At 38.8% G+C, this 20053-nt stretch overlaps 1 protein-coding gene across 1 annotated transcript; it reads left to right on the top strand.

The window, feature by feature from the left end:
- The first annotated feature begins 39 nt into the window (after nucleotides 1-39).
- INTS2 (integrator complex subunit 2) lies at nucleotides 40-19995 on the top strand. The gene is given in 25 exon segments (XM_030027188.2): nucleotides 40-395; nucleotides 919-1057; nucleotides 1776-1878; nucleotides 2124-2237; nucleotides 2927-3057; nucleotides 3155-3328; nucleotides 3842-4068; nucleotides 4899-5024; nucleotides 5636-5707; nucleotides 5803-5917; nucleotides 6577-6645; nucleotides 7088-7222; nucleotides 7704-7880; nucleotides 8597-8705; nucleotides 9723-9827; nucleotides 10304-10468; nucleotides 10658-10859; nucleotides 11392-11517; nucleotides 13050-13104; nucleotides 13107-13241; nucleotides 14197-14439; nucleotides 15468-15575; nucleotides 16942-17047; nucleotides 17224-17400; nucleotides 18244-19995. Coding segments are annotated over 25 exon segments (3576 nt in total). The 5' UTR covers nucleotides 40-102; the 3' UTR covers nucleotides 18414-19995.
- The last annotated feature ends 58 nt before the right edge of the window (nucleotides 19996-20053 follow it).

Below are 20053 nucleotides of genomic sequence, written 5' to 3' on the forward strand. Positions count from 1 at the left end.
CGCCGCGCGGCGATGACCTCACTTCCCGCCGTGACGCGCTCGGCCCGCGCCGGAAGAGGACGGCGACGGTCGGTGGCGGGGGGGGGGAGAGCCGGGGCCGCCATGGCGGAATGCTCCGGCCTCCAGTTCGTCAGCCCTTACGCCTTCGAGGCGATGCAGAAGGTGGACGTGGTGCGCCTGGCCGCGCTGAGCGACCCCGAGCTGCGGCTGCTGCTGCCCTGCCTGGTGCGCATGGCCCTCTGCGCCCCCGCCGACCAGAGCCAGAGCTGGGCGCAGGACAAGAAGCTCATCCTGCGGCTCCTCTCAGGCGTGGAGGCCGTCAACTCCATCGTGGCCTTGCTGTCCGTGGACTTCCACGCCCTGGAGCAGGACGCCAGCAAAGAGCAGCAGCTGCGGTAAGGCGGAGAAGGGCGTTTTCTGTGGGGGAAGCCGCCGCGGGGCTTTTCGGGCTGTTTTGTTTGTTGCTGCTCTCGGAGTGCCGGGCTGACCCCGCCGTTCCCGTTCCCGTTCCCGTCCCTTGGTAGTCTCTTAGGAAAACCCCGAGTTTTGGCGGAGCAACGGGCAGGGAGCGGGGTTTCAGCGTCCGTCTCGGGCATCTTTTCCTCCCCGGTGGCTGGGGGAGCTGCCCGGTCTGCGAGCGGGGAGGAAGGCGGCTGGGACGCCTTTGTGAGGCGAAGAGACAGACCAGGCGGGTGCACTTTGTCGGCTGTCGTTGTCCGTGCTACCGGGGAATAGCGGGCCCTTGAAACCTTGATAATCCACTGAATTAGATTTCGCGACGTACTACAGTTACAACAGTCTTTTACGGTCGTTGGCCGGATAGAAGAAATCCCTACGGGATTGCCGTTTTCCGTTAACTGATAAAATGTCCGTGTTTGCGGAAACATTTAATAGTTGTTGCTTTTAATCGTCTGTTAGGCACAAGCTAGGAGGAGGTAGCGGAGAAAGCATCTTGGTGTCACAGCTTCAGCATGGGCTGACGCTGGAATTTGAACACAGCGATTCACCTCGTCGGCTTCGTCTCGTACTTAGCGAATTATTGGCAATTATGAATAAGGTAAAGTTCTCCGTATCTGGATGCTTGCAAATTTTATGTCAGTGAAAACGCACTCTGGATGGGTCAATACGCTCTCTGGTTCTGTTTCTGGTGCTACTGTTTGTGAGTACTCTTCTCCAATTCTTACCTGCTTCACGAAGACTTAAGGTCTCAGTCTGATTGAACAGTGGCTTGTGATTAAACTTCTTATGAACCAGCTTCCCCGAGGAAGGCTTTCTTCCTCACAACATGAGGGTGATCTTTTCTAACGTGACGTGGATTTTATATATTCTGTAATATGCTGGCTGTCCTCAAACATAATGTGATTTTATGATGTATCAGTGCAGAAATCATATTTGAAAACAAAATTATGACTTTTCTCCATCCACTACTTTACTCCTATTGCAGTATGATATTAGCCACCGTATTTCTCTTACCCCACGCTCCTGCCCGCCCCCCAGCATTTTATTTTCCTTCTGTAAACTTACAGAGTTTTTAGAATTGTCAGTAAGCTATTTCTCTTTTTTCTGGAAAGAAGCAATGATACCAGCTGTATCGAACTATTTCCGCTAGTAAATATTTCTTACTCTAAACACTCTCCTTGCCTGTTCTGTGTTTATAGCTGTACATTTTTGACAATTTTTAATGTATTCAATCTGCTGAATTGAAAGCCACGAAAGAATGATTAGACAAATTGCTTCATAAAACCTGTTCAGTGATGATGAATAATGTCTTGTAGGTGTCAGAATCAAACGGTGAGTTTTTTCTCAAATCTTCAGAGCTCTTCGAGAGTCCTGTTTATCTGGAAGAGGCAGCAGATGTTCTCTGCATTTTGCAAGCAGGTGTAGTATTCTGTATTTATAGTGTTTTTCTAACCTCTTACAAATGTAACAAAATAACTTTTGGAGCCCCTGTGACTGATTTAAGGTTAACCAAGGCTGTCTAGCTCTTTGAAAGAGAAATACAGATCATAGATTGATTTTTCCATTCATTGATTTGAGCATGTTATTTCAACGCAACTTAAAAGCAAGGTTTTACTGGTTTCACAGCGAAACACTGTGACTTTTTAAACCCTCTTTTTATCCAGAGCTCCCATCACTGTTGCCGATAGTTGATGTGGCTGAAGCTCTGTTGCACGTTAAAAATGGAGCCTGGTTCCTCTGCCTTCTGGTGGCCAATGTTCCTGATAGCTTTAATGAGGGTGAGTTACAGTTTCTTGTCCAGCTTAGTTTTTCTAAAGGTTCAAAATGATTTCTAGCAATGTAGTTAATTCTGGGCTAAACTGTGTGTCATAAATATTTGAATGGGAGAGTGTTTGGCTTATGAAATATAATTTGAATGCATTTATACCTAGAGATGCTGATGGGCTCCTGTTCTCATCAGGTTGATTCCCCTTTTTTGCAGTCTACTTGTAGACTTATTGTGTGTGTGTGTTGCAGCTTTTCATCTGTAGGTTACCGTTATAAAGGCTGACTCGGGCAGTGAACGACTGGGACTACGAACCTGGTCTAGCCTTGCTAATAGTTCATGTCCCTTTGAATAAGCCATATTGCGAGGTGAAAAATTTGTATTGACGGTGCCTGTTTAGCATCCCGTACCTCGCAGTAAGATTTCAGTTTCCAGGGCTGCCAGATGCACAGGTTACATTAGATAGAGTATGAGTAGTAACTGGATGTTGTGTAATGACCGTGTAATTTCTCTGAGGAGAAAGACCATTTTCTTGTTCTGCTTATATAGCGTAGATCATGAGTCCTTGCCCGGGCAAGGTTTGTGCAGCCTAGCTAATAAATCTAGTGAGCTGAGCAAAATGCCTTGGCTTTGTCTGTTTACGTTTATGTGGCTTTCTGTTGGAAAGGCCAGATTTTCTTACACCTCCTGTTGGGTATTTAGTCTGTAGAGGTTTGATTAAGAATGGTGAACGGCAGGATGAAGAAAGCGTTGGAGGCCGCCGGAGAACAGAAGCACTTCGCCACCTGTGTAAAATGAACCCTTCCCAAGCTCTAAGGGTCCGAGGCATGGTGGTAAGTCTGTCATTAGTCTGTCACAAGAATCATAATTATAATGCTTATTGGAGCTTTAAAAACAACGAAGATGATTGAGCCTGAGCATTTTATCTAGGTGGAAGAGTGTCATCTACCAGGTCTTGGTGTGGCTTTGACCTTGGATCACACAAAAAATGAATCTCCAGATGATGGAGTGAGTGACCTGGTGTGTTTTGTGAGTGGTTTGCTACTTGGAACAAATGCAAAGGTTCGAACTTGGTTTGGAACTTTTATCCGAAATGGCCAACAGGTATGAAAATCTTACAGCTTGCTGTAACTCTTCTGGATGTGGGCACCTATAGTTGTCTGAATGCATACAAATTGTGTTGCATGTCTTGGAGCATCCGTTACAAAGCAACCTCCTCCTGTTGGACCATCAGGTCTATAAATAGTGTCCCTGAAGGCAGCTATTTGGTTGTTCCTCTGAGAGATTTTTAGGCATGGAAATCAGGGAATTGTAAGCTCATAATGTTTCCCTGATAAATATGTTCATCCTCAGTGTTCACAGTAGGAAGTTGCATCTTGACTTGCTTAGTGAGTTGAATTAGTTAAAGCTTGTGTTTTGATGTAATGAGCTGTTGTAATAGGATCACGTGTTGCCTATTGCCCTGGTAATGAAACTTGTATTTAAAAAAAATTCCTCTCCCCACCCCCTTCTTTTTTTTTTTTCCTTGACTTCATCATTATGGAAGCTCTTAGGTAATACATTGTTTGATGGGATGAATTTTACATTGTTGTTCTCATCTTTTAACCTCTTACACAGAGAAAAAGAGATAATATCAGTTCTGTGCTTTGGCAAATGAGGAGGCAGCTGCTCTTGGAGCTCATGGGAATCCTTCCCACGGTTCGCAGCACACACATTGTTGAAGAAGCAGATGTTGATATGGAGCCAAACGTGTCTGTGTATTCAGGACTGAAGGAAGAGCACGTCGTGAAAGCCAGCGCATTGTTACGTCTCTATTGCGCTTTGATGGGAATCGCTGGGCTGAAGTAATGAATGTTTTAATGCTCTGTGTTTTTTATTCACTGTCTGTCCATTTAAACAGAGGTTGAGAACTTTGGGCACTTTTAACGTGAGCTGTCTCTTAATGCCATTGTGTCCTTGAAACAGTCTTGGCAGGACTCGCCAATTTTAGTACTAGGGGTGGCCCTTCTCACGTGCTGAGGGCTGGAGTTGCCAGTTGATGGAAGTTTCTTTATAGTGCAGAGAACAAATATTAGGTAATGGTAGGGTCTGTGGAGACATGTATGGTTTTTATTTTCCAGTAGTATTCTCAACAGAAAAGTTCTTTTCATTCTAATGCTGAAGATCCATTTATCAGCTTTGCTGATTTTTTTTTAATCTGAAATCATGCAAGAAACGTGGTGCTCTCGTTAATGCTGCTAAGTCAGTTCTACTGGCTTGTTAAAAGAAGTCTAGGCCTATGTGGTTGGAGCAGTGTGTAGAAGAGAAAGCAGCTGAAAACTCTAGCAACATAGACTACGTGAATTTAGAATTTCTATTCCTCTGCTTTTACTTTTTAGAGAGTGCTAATGAGCATCTTCATGCATTGTTAGTTTTAATTTAGGTATTTTGTACCAATAGGCAAGATTATATCATGAGGAAGTTTTCTCACTGTTATTATCTCTTTGCAGAGATTTTTATGTCTTTAAGTTCAAAGATAATTGCCAGTTAATCTTGATGCTCATTTATCGATGGCAACTTGATAAACAGATTAAGTAACAGAGAAAATTTAATCTTTAACCATTGTGATGAGATTGGAAATCTCTTCCCTTTTAATTCAGCAGTGTGGGTTTTGTTCTTTTTCTGTCCTATTCAGGCCAACTGACGAAGAAGCTGAGCAGCTACTGCAGCTGATGACCAGCCGGCCTCCTGCGACTCCAGCTGGTGTTCGTTTTGTATCTCTTTCCTTTTGTATGCTTCTGGCCTTCTCCACACTCGTCAGGTACCTCTCAATAAAGGAGGAGCTTTGTAAAGATGTTACTCTTTCAGCACTGTTAAGGCAATGACCTCCCCAGAGCTGCACAGCTTTTCTCTCCCAGTTCTTTGTACAAATCTCCATATGTTGGTTGAAGGGATTTGTCTCACACTATGGTGAGCAAATTGATATTCCACTCTGCTCTGCCTCTTGTTTATAGCAAATCTTTTGAGAGGAGAGCATTGGCATTAGCTTAGTTTGGCATGGTTTTTGAAGGCTAAAGTAGGCCTTACTAGTTCAGTTTTCCATTGAACAAGTTTATGGCTAAATTCTTCAGAGACCCTGTTCAAAAGAGTAGCAATATAGGTATTTAATGGATGTAGCTTTCTGCTCTCTGCATTCAAGACAGGAAATTGTCTGACAATTGGACTGAAGGTTGTGCTAAATATCAGTGCTTATCAGCTGCTTGATGCTAAAGTGAAAGTGACAAAAAGTCTTCTGGTGTAAGATTCCTTAAATACTGGCTTTTCTGCTAGTAATTTTAGTAAAACTAGGGGTAGTTCCTGGGAAAAGGATCTTTTATGGATTTTTTTTTTTTTTTTTTTTTTTTTTTTTTTTTTTTTTTTTTTTTTGTGCAGCACCCCGGAACAGGAGCAACTCATGGTAATGTGGCTTAGTTGGATGATAAAGGAAGAAGCTTACTTTGAAAGGTGAGAGCAAGCTTCTTTTGCATTTAGTGATAGCAGTAATCTCACATTTACTTACGTCCTTTTGGAAATTAACTCTTCCTCTTTGTTATCATTAGCATTTCTGGAGTGTCTGCTTCTTTTGGAGAGATGCTTCTCTTGGTAGCCATGTATTTCCATAGTAATCAGCTCAGTGCTATCATTGATTTGGTCTGCTCCACACTGGGAATGAAGGTAAATCCTAAACTGTTTCTAGCGCATACATTTTTCTGTTAAAATTAACTTTTTACTGTGTATTTATACTCTTGTATTTACTTTAGTTTTGATATAAAGAACTTTGGTTTTGCTAATATACTTAAAGCAAGTGCAAAGTAAAAAAAATGGGTAACTAAATCAGTTCCTCTAGAAAAACTTTAAACTATGCATACCTCTTGATACAGAGGAATGTTATGATAGAAGTATCTTCAGAAAATGCTGACTTGTTGAAATCATTACTTGCAAGAAAGGAACTTTTTTAGAAGACTAATTGAAGCAGTGTCCAAACTGAGGTGCAAACAGCTATTTTAAATAGTTTCAAGAAATACCTATATATGTAATAATTAATTTGTGAAAATTACCAAGCGAGACTTGCCTTCAATTTACTATCGTCAAACAGTGTTTCATCAAATGTAAAAGCTAGGTAGGTAGTTTTTAGGATAAGGAAGACGTGGAGTGATGAACTTGTGACAGTTGAAAATAATTTTGGTTTACATTTGAAGTATAGGTGTGAATGTTTTCCTGGTATCCCAATGAAGACAAGTTTAAAAAGGTTTAAAGTTAACAGTTTATAAGTTAAATTTGCAGTACTTTTTAATAAGAAAGCTAGAACTTAAAATTACAGTTCTTTGTTTCAGATTGTTATTAAACCCAGCTCACTCAGCAGAATGAAGACAATCTTCACACAGGAGATTTTCACTGAACAGGTATTTTAAGCCTAGGTCTTTTTCTTTTTCTTTCTTTGTTTCTTTCTTTTTTTCTTTCTTCTGTAATCGCTTCAGTTTGACCTACATGAAGAATCCAAGCCCTGCTGGTGCTGAAGAGCCTTGGCTCTTTCTTTTTGTACTCTGACCTGATTATGCTTTTTGAACAATTGGCTTTTTTAAATAATGGGGAAGCAAAGGAGAAAAATTGTCCACTATGACATTTGTTGCAGTAGCAGGAAATCGTTCACAAATGTAGTATGTGTGCTACAGTTTTACACATACTGTATTAAACTACACAAAAGCGTTCTTCAGCTTTCAAACAACCAAAAATAAGTAAATGTCAGAAAGAATGTAGCTGTGCGACTTTGACACCTTGTGCTTATACATTGTGGTAAGTTGAATATTTGCGGTATTTTTCTTGTTAATTATAACTTTCCTTTAGGTTGTTACAGCCCATGCAGTTCGCGTGCCTGTTACAGGCAATCTCAGTGCCAACATTACTGGGTTTTTACCTATTCACTGCATTTACCAGCTTTTAAAAAGTCGATCGTTCACCAAGCACAAAGTATCCATTAAGGTATGGCCTTCATTTTATTTCTGTTCATAATTTTGAATGCTGACTAGGTTTTGCAGGCTGGTTTTTTGGTTGAATTATAGGAACAGAATTCTTGATGAATCTTACAGCCTATTACCATGTGATTTAAGAAGGAACTGTGTATTAAGTTAGGATACCCAGTTTTAGCTCTGTAATCCAGAGACCACAACTTAGTGAAGTTAAAAATAATAAAGTTATCTCTCTCCCCCCTGTCTGCGCTTAATAAAATTGTAGTCAGAATGGTATTTCCAGCCAGGAGTAGTTTCATTGGTGGGTCTGCACAGAGCAGGGTCCAGGATACACAGTTTATGACCAGACCCAACTCAGAACTGGTATTACACTTTCCAAAGTTAAAGCCAGTTACATTTTTTTGTAACTAGTTGAAAGGGGATGTACTTGCAGACAAAAAAAAAAACGCCCTCCAGCTTTGAAACTGAACATGTAATGGCATGGTTTTTTCTAGGACTGGATCTATCGGCAGCTCTGTGAAACCACCACTCCACTCCATCCTCAGTTGCTTCCTCTTATTGATGTCTACATTAACTCTATTCTTACTCCTGCATCTAAATCCAACCCAGAGGCCACAAATCAGCCTGTCACAGAACAGGAGATACTGAATGTTTTTCAAGGACTCTCTGGGGTAAATGGTTTGTTTGCCTCTTTCGTGTACTTTAATATGAACATGCAGTTCAGTATTTTGTATATATGCTTGATGCAGATCCTGTAAGTTGCCTCACTTTTTGTCTTTAATGCCTGTATAGTAAACTGCCTCCTACTACAGTGATGGTCAAGTGTTTTGAAGTGAATCTTGTTAGTTCTACTCAACTTTTTAGGATGATTGCTATTTGTCCCTATTTTTTCCTTTTCCTTGGGAACTCACCAACTCATGCTGTTAAAAATGCAAAGAAAAGCACTTCAGGGATTGAGAAGTGGGGGTCCTTATGTAGGATTTGTATAATTTTTGTACCAACTTGATCTTGTTAGCTAAAAATACTATTTAACTGAAGCACTGCAGCTGTTTTTGAAAGAAGCGTTTTCATTTTGGTAGAATTATGAGAATGGTCACTTGGGACACGTGTAGAATGAGTGGCAAGCATTGACCTGCGTTGGAATCCTGGGATTACTCCTTATTAGTGTCCCAAGATATCAAAAATACTTTTTATGTTTGAAGCTCATTTAAAAAAAAATTAGGAAAAAAAAAAGTTCCCTGCAACTTTCAGCTTGAACCTCATATGGCTTGATATTTTTGTAGAAGGCTTATTGCCTTATCTTTCTTCATATTTGCAGGTAAATCCAAATTTTTGTTCTCAAGAATCAGGAATGCAACATGACCTTTGTATGTGGTTTTATGTACAGGGAGAAAATACTCGTCTTACTCAACGATACAGCATCACAACACAATTGCTTGTCCTCTACTATGTCCTGTCGTACGAAGAAGCGCTTCTGGCAAACACAAAGATACTAGGTATACGTGAGTGCACCAGTGGAAAACAGATTAACTGAAAATTAGATGCAAAGAGAGGAATTCTTACAGTAACCAAAATTCATGTTGCTGTCAGATTGAAGCACAGGATAAAAAGTTTAGATTCTTGTAATAAATACAGCATTGCTGTAGAAATTCAGGAGATAAAGTTTCTGCTAAAACTCTGTAGTTGAGTAACTTGTTTTCCAGATTAAAAAAGGTCCAAGCTGGCCAAAAAGTTACCAGACATGTTTGTGACCAACAAATTATAAAAAGACATATAAATGTTTATTATTCTAATAAATACAGCAACAGTTAACAGACTTCTTAATTACTTCAGATCTCCGTTTATTCATGTGTTATCAAACTTCTGCACACATTTCTTTGGGTTGGCAATGCTGAATGATCCCTTTTTACCTTTGAAATTGAGACTTTAAATTGGTTCGAAAAGAATGTTGTGTAGTTTGTTGACAGAGTTTGATTTCAGTGAAAACATAGTATTTACAACTACCGTTTTTAGGGGGCAAAACTTCCAGCATTCATTGTTGCTATTTTCTTCATGCTATTCAAGAAAGACTGAAATACTATAAAATCAATTACAGTTCTTCCTGCGTTTGTAGCTTCTACCTCACTACAGGGTGTTGTGTGTGCCAACAGTTTGAATTCCATGTACCAACTGATAACTGTTTTTGTTAAGAATAAAAAACCTTGAATAAAGAAAGTGCAGATTTGAGCTATCGTCTCAAAATCAGCTGGACTTGGTCAAAGATAGTATGGGGATTTTGTGAACAAATCTGAATGCCAGGGAAATCTTGGAATGGAAATGTTCACAGAAATGGTTTCCTGAAGAGCTTAATTTAATACTTTAACAGGAATGAGGTGTGTTATTCAGGATTTTCTTTAGTTTACCTGGATAATACAGAGACAAGTGTTTTACATTTTCTGTATTGATTTACTTGGGGAAATAATTTTTTCCAACTGTAACTGTTGTATGTGTTATCTTGTCCTGTTCCTTTATAGCTGCCATGCAGAAAAAACCCAAGTCTTACTCTTCAGCATTAATGGATCAGATTCCAATCAAGTACCTCATCCGGCAGGCACAGGGACTGCAGCAGGAACTGGGAGGTATATCTGTGTGTGGATGTCTAATGTGTGTGAAGAAGGAAGGCTAAGCGTGTTTCCAGCTCTGTGGCTATTGTCTGTTTCATAGTGTGCCTTCCTTTCTCTTTCTTTTAAAATCTGTCAGTAGTTAACTAACGAGATTACAGATATGTTTGAAGAGTAATAGTGAAAGTTTGAGGAAGGCAGTTCTTTTTAGAGTAGGTCTTACCTGTGTAGGGTAGGTTTTAGAGTAGGAATTGCCTGAGAATTTTTTATTATTCCAGACTGAGTTTAAGAGTTGCTGCTCCTCCCACCTTTCCAAAAGGTAACTTTTCCTTTCTGTTGGAATTAGAATATCAGGCTATAAACATGCAAGCTCACTGTCCTTCTTGACAGTGATTCAGTTAAGGTCTGTTGTTGAAATGATAGATGCAAATATGTTCAGGTGAAAGATGTAGCTACTCAAATCTAAGATATATACTTTCTTAATACCCGTAAAGGCTTGCATTCTGCACTGTTACGCCTTCTTGCAACTAACTATCCACACCTCTGCATTGTGGAAGACTGGATCTGTGAGGAGCAGATTACAGGCACCGATGTCTTATTGAGGAGGATGCTTCTTACAAACATTGCGAAGAATCACTCTCCCAAACAGCTCCAGGAAGGTAAATAACTTCATTTGAAGTAAGCAGTGTTCTTTCCAAATTGGTTGGAATATAGTGGATTTGGAAGTGTGTAGCCATTTAGTTCATTTGATCATACTACATTTGTATAATGAAAATGTTCTGCTGCCAAGTTAGAAAAAAATGTTAGAAGTCTAGTTTTACCAAGATCCCATTGTCTTTATTTTTTAGCATTTTCTATGCTGCCTGGAAATCATACCCAGCTGATGCAGATCTTAGAACATTTGACACTTCTCTCAGCTGGTGAATTGATCCCATATGCAGAAGTATTGACATCAAATATGAATCGCTTGCTGAATGCTGGCGTCCCTCGGAGGATTCTTCAGACTGTCAATAAACTTTGGATGGTTCTTAACACTGTGATGCCAAGAAGGTAGGCTCGAAATACTGTTTAGTTTGTTGTTGCAGATAGATGGAACGCCACTTTCTGTTTCAAAAATAATGACACAATGCCGTTGTCTGGGAAATTGGAGGTTGTGACTGAACAGAATGTGTTGGAGTTGCATTTCTTTTTGCTTTGTTGAAATTTGTAACCTTTGCATTTGAAAGGACGGTACTTCTTGTTCTCAGGGGAAAGGAAGTCATCAGTTTGCTTAAAATATAGAAGTACAGTTTTATAACATACATTGTTTATGATGAATTACTGATGAAACATGAACTCGCTCTGGTAAGAACATGCCTTTTCTGAGGAAGTGCATGCTCAATTGCAGTGAAAAGTTTGGTTGCTGTAATTCCAGTGAATGTAAGTTAACTTCAAGGGCTGCAAATGAAGAATGGGGTTTTTGCTCCTTGGTAGGCCCAGAAAAATACAGCTCACTGAGATAAGTGAGTGTCCAGGTGCTTATGTGCTCCCTTTTCTCATACGGATTATCTATTAAAAAATCATAAAAATCATCTCATTTTAGGTTGTGGGTGATGACTGTTAACGCTCTGCAGCCTTCAGTAAAAATAGTCCGACAGCAGAAATACACTCAGAATGATCTGATGATTGATCCTTTGATTGTTCTAAGATGCGATCAGAGAGTTCATAGGTAAGCATCTCCCTCCTTTAGCTTTTTATGTTCTGTGGTACTTACATTGATACTTAGTGAATGCTAAACATAAAGGTGTCTCACAGAAAACTTCTAAAAGCTTTCAGTACTTCAAAACATATTTTCAAACTAATCATATGAGCTTGTAAGTTCCATCTTTTTTGTATTAAGCTTGTTGGTCTGAGGACTGAGCGAGCTGTGCATGCTGATTCAGCATGCCATCCTGTCCAGCTGAGTGTCTTGTTGGACAACCTTACACTCGGTTCTATTTTGGGAACTTTGGGATTTATACATAGGTCATCCATTTTAGATTTGTGAGTGTGAATTTGTTCTAAATAGACCTTGCAGCATGCTTAAAATGGCTGCTGCCACATGGTGGTGGTGGTGGTTGAGGTTGTAGCTGTAACATCCTTCTGCTGCACACTGTCTTTTGCCATCCCTTGTGGGCCGGTAGGTATTCCATCTTTTTGGGTAACAGCTTCTGCCAGTGGGTGCTTGATGGATATGACAAAGGTAGATTTGCTTAATTTCCCAAGAAAGTCTTTTAGTAGTACTTAGAAATTAGTTCCTCTAGATGTCAGTGATGATAGAGGAGGATGTGTAATGCTGCTTTATGGCTCTGATGCAGAAGAGTAAGCTGAGAATTTAAGTAGTGAAAATGATCATAATCGATAGCAATGGACCAGCTTTTAAGGAGACTATGAAATGGTGGAAACAATAAGTCAGAATTTGTAAATTATAACTTTGCTTTTTCACAGTAATGAAGAAAATTGCATCCGTTATTCTAAAAAGATACAGTTAATAATTTTAAATGTACTTTAACCCCTAGCTTTATTCCTTGTGTATTCTTTTTCATGTTTTCTGTCGGTTGTGGTTTATTTTTCCCCTTTTTTATTATCCTTTTGTTCATAATAAATGGCTAATAGTCAACTTGATTTGTTCTTCGTGTTCTTTTTTGTATGCATCTGTCCCCCCTTGCCTTTTAGCAATTGAGCCATGAATCCAGTTTTCATTTGAGTTGCTACAACTCTGCTAGACTTCAAGTTTCTGTTGATGACATCTTTAATCCCCAACCCGTAGGTGAAATATTTAAATGTATGTCCCTTCAGCTCTGGATGCAAATGGAAAATCCTACATTTCTAAAACTGTTAGGGAGATTTATAATGCAATGTGATTTGAAAACTACCATCTTGGTGTTGTGGAAGCAGATCAGAGCTTGTCTGCCTTATTTTTCCCCATCATTCAGATAAATATTTTCCCTTACTTCACATACAGCCAACACTTTTTGGGTTTCCTTCGTTCATCAGAAATAAGTCTCTTCAACAGTTCCTTGTTTTTGTGTTATGTACGCATACACTCATGTAGAAGGGATTGTGACCTTTAGTGTTTTGCTGTGTTAGGGAAATGACCTTTAGTATAAACCAGACTACAACCCAATAAGCCTTTGAGTGCTTTTAGTTTGTTCATATTATTACTGTCTTATTGTTCTGCCTACTGAAATGCCTTTATTTTATCATGTGTTCCCATATCAGGAGTCCTCCTCTGATGGATATAACTTTGCACATGTTGAACGGATATCTTCTTGCCCCTCAAAAGCTTACCTCAATTCTCACCTAAAAGAAACAGCAGAACAGGACATTAGGCCATCCCAAAACAATGCAATGGGTCCAGAGGCCCCAGAAGTTACAAGGGAAGAATTAAAAAATGCATTGCTTGCTGCTCAGGTAAGGGGGAAGAAATGGATATTAAATGATGTGAGGAAAGACAATCATAAAACAGAAATACAGAAACAGGAAATTAGAAAAGGAGACCTTTTCACTTCTTTTTTTTACTGACTTCTGTTACTGTGAAAAAGAAAACTGCCTCTGTATTCAGATTGTTAAATATTTTTGGTTTTCTGTTTTCTAGTCTGAAGCATTGTGTTGGTTAACTGCTTTGATGGTATTCTTTTTTGTTAGTTAGAACAGTAAAGTTCTGCTTACTAACCTTTTTTGTTTTGTTGCTTGTGTTATCCAGAGGCTCTTTCTGTACTTAGAATTTGGAGCAGTAAAACATGAATAAATGTGACAGACCTATGCATGATCATTTGAACTATGTTATTTAAGAGAAGCAGCCAGCATTGTAAAGTTTGAAGAAGCTGAAGAGTGGTTCACTTACTTAGCTTGACATTATGGGAATTCTTGAGTAATCCCGTTTCACAGTCTCTTCTTGCCTCTGTATGGAAGAATGTCACATATATAGTCCCTATTAGCAGATGATTTTTGAGTTAATAGGAAGTTTTATTTTTGAATGAGTAGGGTAGTCTCACCTGAATGCTGTGAATTACCTGGCCATGTACATATTGTGTCTGATCTGGATGCTTTAAGGGACCATTGGATATTTTATTTTGAAACAAAACGAGGTTCCGTTGAATTTACTCTTTTGATCTATGATTTATGATTATCTGTTGGATTTAAACTTTTTTTCTTTGAGTCTTGATTCAGACAAAGCGTTGGGTTTTCCTTAATGCTCTACAGGATTTGTGATTCTTGAACTGAGTTGTTTTTATTCTCTATAAAAATAATCTCTACCTAGAAATTCTAGCCACCTGACAGTCTTCCATTTCTTAAATTGTCCTTACTTCATATTTGATTTCATCAGGTTTTTTTATGCATGTTCTGTTGCTTATTTTCTTCACAGGACAGTGCTGCTGTGCAGATTCTTCTAGAGATCTGCTTACCTACAGAAGAAGAGAAAGCCCAGAGCAGTAATACCCACAGTTTGCTAAAGAGTGTTCATAGTACCACAGGCCCTAAGAGTCCTGAACTAGAAGAAGAAGATAGCTTGCTGTGTAATCTTCGAGAGGTCCAGTGTCTGATCTGCTGTCTGCTGCATCAGATGTATATAGCTGATCCCAACATAGTCAAACTAGTTCATTTCCAGGTCTGCTTTGCACTATTTTAGTTCTTTCATGGTTTCTCTGGTTAAGAAAGGGCCAAACGAAGTGGTCAAAGGATGTTGAATGCTGTTGTTGTGTTCCTCAGAAATTATAATGGCCCACTTTTCTGCCTCCCTTCTCACCAAATTTGTAGTACCTACATTTCCTCCATATTTCAGTGCTTGGACTCTGTCTTGTAGCCGAGAAGGGAGCACCTAAACTATGCCTGTTCCTCATCATTAAACACATGCTTTGTTTGTGCCTCTGCCCCTTTTTATACCAAAATAGTTTTTCCATTCTAGGCCAAGGAAAACTGGCCTAATCATCTTATAATTACTTGTTCCGCATCTTTTGTGGGTTACTTTTTTTCTCATCGTGTTTTTAAATTAGTATGCCCATTATTCAAAACTGTAATTTGGCTTCAAATGTAAACATCGTATGTTTCTTTTTTGTTAGGGCACAGTTTCTCTCTTTAGAGTGGAAGGAGAAAGGTTGCCCCTGCCAAAGCAGCTGTACGCCTTCAAAAAAAGAAGGGGGAAAGATTAGCAAATTCTTTAATATAAGTGCGGTTTTAGTGTGTGTTAAATTGCTCATTGCCAGATGGCAGTCTCTTTAAAAGGAGTTAATTTGCCTTGACCTGGAACTGATTAAGTGACTGAAAAAGTCTTAATGGTGCAGTTGTGAAATAAGCAAGTCGGGGCCTATGGTGAAGTTTGGAACACAGGGGAAAGACACAGAAGGAAAGGGTCACTGCAGCTTGGTTTAGTTTGGAGAGTGGAGGGAGAGTTTCTGTGCAAATAATACATTGAGTATTGAGGATAAAGAACTGATTCAGACCCTGGGTTTGTCACCCAGCCTGCCTCTTGTTGCCTTGGAGTACAGGCCTGTTGCTTATAATTCTGAACAAAAGAGATTTACAAGTATATTAGTTTTGAAACAAGCATTAACGCAGATCTGATTTAAAATCTTAATTGAAGCAGAATTTGTAAAACATATTTGACGCATTGACACGTCTGTTTTCTTAATCACACAGGGTTATCCATGTGAACTTCTGGCGCTGACAGTGGCGGGGATTCCATCGATGCATATCTGTCTGGATTTCATACCGGAGCTCATTGCCCAGCCTGAACTTGAAAAACAGGTAGTGTACAGTCATCTAGCTGGAGAATGAGTGTAAGTAGTTAACCCTGATGAATTATTGGTTAAGGGGAGAAAATAAAAGGATCACTAAAAAAGTCCTGTTCTAACTTGCCTGAGATATTAAGGTAATATCTGTCGCACTTTTACCTTAAATTAAAGGCCCAGACTTTAAATCCCCTTCAAATCAGGGATTGTGACAACTCCTCTAACATACCTCTGTACACTTATTCAGGAAATACTCATGAATTTCAATATTACCTTCAAGAACATGAATGAAAGCACTTTTCAATAATGACTTTCATTCATTCTTTACATTGAGTATAAATCAGTTGGCAAAAGTTTTGCCTACTTAGTTTTCATCTGACACTTTATAGCTACAGGAACTTCTATGAAGATTTAAATTCTGAAAACCTGTTTTGCAAAGATATTCTGTAGAACATATGAAGCAGCCTTAAGATCAGAATTGTATTCATTGAATGAAACATTCATTCAAGTTTGACTGCTAAGTCTTTTTTCAGGGAATACTACTACTGTTTCTTGAAGCAAGCTTGGGACAAGATGATAGGTGTAATTTCTAAGTCAGTTTAAATTTCTCCTTTGCCAGTTGTCTTACCAGTTTGTTCCCTGGTCTAACTGCAGGAACAAAGCCTGCTAGAATGACGTGTGGCTTTTCTCAAAGTTATGCTATTTGAATCTGAAGAGTGGTAGTTTTTTCTCACTACAAGCTCAGGAAAGGGGGAGTCAAGAATTTGATTTTGAAATGTTTCACCAATATTTTTGAAGGTCTTCTCATGATGATTGTGAAAAACAATGGAAAATAGTTGTTTATTATTACTCTCTAAAGCAATATGTAGACCCTGATTTAGTATACTGTGACAAGGGGAGATGACATATTTGGCTAGTTGTAGGTAACTGGAGTTTGTTGGGCTAAGGATTCCTCTGTTTTCTATATCCAGCTAACTTCATAGTTTCTCTTATGTATCCCTTCTCAACTATTAAGTTACTGCTGATGAAAGGACACTCAACTAAAGTTAAAACTCTAACACATCGGACCTTAAACAGCTTTTACAAGGGTTATGTTGTAAATTGTGTGTTGCTTTGTTGCTCATTGTTAATGTCAGAACATTGTGTCTGTGGGGGACACTGGTACTTCGATTAATGTTAAATATGTGTGGGTTTTTTTCTTAACGTTAGCAGAAAAAATTCAGAATAGGTATTATTAAGGTTTCTCTAGCTTTAATTTCCTCATTGGTAAAATAGAGAATATTTGTTAACTCATAAATTATGTGAAGAGCTTTGGATAGGAAGTGCAAAGCAATCTGTAACTTTATTGCTTATTTCTCTTTTGCCTTTCACCTACTTAACAGATATTTGCCATCCAGTTACTTTCATTTTTGTGTATCCAGTATGCACTACCTAAATCTCTCAGTGTGGCTCGTTTAGCTATCAATGTGATGGGAACCCTACTCACAGGTAAGTGCTCTGGCAACCCCTAAATACATTGTTGTGTAAATTAGAATTATTTGTCTTGGTTGAATGCAGTTTGTCTAAATGCCACTGTGTTAATTACGATTGTAAAAGTAAGAATAATTCTTGACTGGATTTTTATAATAATTTCTCTTACTTAACCATTTCCTTTTCCTTGATAGTTTTAACCCAGTCAAAGCGCTATGCTTTTTTTATGCCGACCCTGCCTTGTTTGGTGTCATTCTGTCAAGCCTTTCCTCCTTTGTACGAGGATATTATGTCTCTGCTGATACAAATAGGACAAGTTTGTGCCTCTGATGTCGCTACACAGACAAGAGACTTCGACCCAATTATTACACGTAAGTAAAGTACCTTGTATTTCAAAAGTAATGTCATGGTCTCAGGGAGAAAATTATGTTAATGTTTCAAAAGTTTGAGCATAGTTGGAATGCAGTATGAAATTTACTACTGTTGTCTTGTAAATATAGAAGGAATAGGGATAGGTGGCTTTACTGGACTGGAGGAGTTTAGAGGCTAAAGGGGCTGAAAGTACCCCTTGTATTCAACTTTGTATTGCCTTCCATTTTATTTCCCTGCTTGTGTCATTTCAAGACGTATCCCTGCCTGCACGTGTTGTGCGTAGAATTTGCCATTGTAGTCTAAGGATGAAAGACATGAGCAAAGGCCATTGGCTTTCGAGGACACAAGGGCATTTCAACCCCTCAGCTGAGGTGTAATGGCTATATAAATCTTCCTAATCTGTTGGAAATGCAAAGTCAAATGAGCTACCTGAAGCCTTACACATGACATAGCATGGTTGGATAAACGTATAGTGATGGTGTGAACACGGATTAACTGTTTATCAGTTGATCTTGAGCATGTTTTTGTGTCTTTTTTTGTCTAAAGTCAAATGCTCTGTTCATGTGATACAAGGTTCCCTGATGCTATCTATGCTAAAATATTTATGTTAAAGGAAGTAAGAGGGAATATAAAAAACCCCAAAGGAGTCCGACATAGGTAAATGAAAAAGAAGTGTGGTAGCCTCTCTAGAAATAACCTGTGGAATTAAGCCTGGTGCATGAAACAGTAATAGCTCAGATTTGCAGTTTCATACCATACATGTTTGTGTTATGGGTGTAATTAACAATTTTTAAAAAATTATTTATTTAGATGTGCTTTGCTTCTTTTACTTAATTTTCTAGGTCTCCAGCAATTAAAGGAGAAACCACTCGAAGTGTCAGGACTTTGTAAAGATTCATCTAACAAAAGCTTTTCAAGGGACATTGCAAGCATGGACCCTGACGTCCGGTTATGCCAGTGTGTTGAAAATACTATCATTGAAATAATTAACATGAGCGTAAGTGGAGTTTAGAAAGAACGCAAATGAAGTTGTACTGTAGCTAGTCCCACAGTCTATGGTGCTTAAATTTGGAGAAAGCTGTGAAAGTGCATTGAGGAACTGGAGCACAAGAAGTTCGTATTTTTCATTCATTCGATTCAGTTATGGCTGAAAAGAAAAGAATTCTTTAAAGAGGCTTGTGTTGCTTCCAGTGAACACTTTGGAGGCTGATGGGGTCAGTAGACAATTTCCAGTGAAACCAAGTGTGATTTTTCAGGCTTGCTTGGTTTCTGAAGTGATACAGCAACACACCCGAAAGGGTTTTATAACACTCCGGAAAGTGAATACTTAATTTGTTGAGCAAACAGCAAAATGATGGGTAAGAAAAATTTGAGATTGAAGCGTTTTGCTTAAGTTAGATGAACTACTGTCCAGAGCCTTGCAGAGCAAGATGAAATAAAATACTCCAAGGAAGACTTGAAAAAGTGGTGTAAGTAACTTGCATCATCACATTGAGCACTAAGAAAATGCTTTAACTTTTTTTTATTTGTGTTTCAAACCATTGGTCTAAGTTTCAGTTCATGAGATCAGGAACTTCATTTAAAGGATCAGCCAGCCTTCATTAAAAGTTTGAAACTGGTCTAAAAGTTTCTTTAAAAAAAAAGTACTACTGTAAAATGAGCTGTATAAATGTGATTTTTAAAGCTTATGTATTTTTAATGCAGCTCAGATGGTTTAGTATTTTTTAACATCACTTGATTTAAAAGAGATGAGAAAGATTTCAAGAAATAAGTGCAAAGGTATCTTAAGTTCTCATCAGGATAAGATTAAAAAAGATAAATTAGTGTTGAGGGTGACTGTGATAGAAGCTAAATTTCCCTATAATGAAAGGAATGACAGATTTCAGCCGTACCAAAGTGGTTACGTGCAGCTCGGTGGACAAGAAGGCTGAATCTTTTGTGCTTCATGCATGAAGTTGGTTGTTCTTTCATATACAAAAGCTCCAGGATTTAGCCTCGACAGATGTGTTCTGTGACATTGCAGAAGGGTGTGTGTGATGCAATATTTGGGAGTTTCTTGAAGGTTGCACAAGCTCTTACGTGAGGCAGGACACGCTTTTGTGTCAGAGAAAGAAAATTAAGGTTTGGCTGTTGTGCCAGAAGTGACTGTAGTACTTCGAGACACTTGATTTGCTAAACTTGTCAATCCAGCACTTACTCTTTTCCTAAATGACAGCGTCCAGGGTCCTTAAGTAAGTTAAAATATTTTTCAGTTAAAGACAGTTTATATTCCAGAAATGAATGGTCTGATTCTTTAGTGTGGCCTTGGGAAAATCTTGCATAGCTTGTCTCCTGCCCGTGTTGGACAGTGATTTGGGAATAATACTGAATTGCCAAACACACTTGGGTTTGCTTTCCAGGACTACCAGCCTGCTGTAACCATCTGATAACACCATCTGGCTACCAAGTATATTTTTGTCATCTTGATGTAAAGTATGTAAATAATCTAAATGTATGTATTCCCCCCCCTCTCTGTTCTAAGTGTAATTTTTTTATGCTGTAGTGGTATTTAAATAAAAAAAAAAAACAAACCTAGCGTATGATTTGGATCCAGTCATAGGTGTTGATACTTGTAATTTCAGAGGGAGTTGCCTGTACTGATTTTTAAGTTTG

Source organism: Aquila chrysaetos, chromosome 10 (genome assembly GCF_900496995.4).
Source record: "Aquila chrysaetos chrysaetos chromosome 10, bAquChr1.4, whole genome shotgun sequence".
Classification (NCBI taxonomy): Eukaryota; Metazoa; Chordata; class Aves; order Accipitriformes; family Accipitridae; genus Aquila; species Aquila chrysaetos.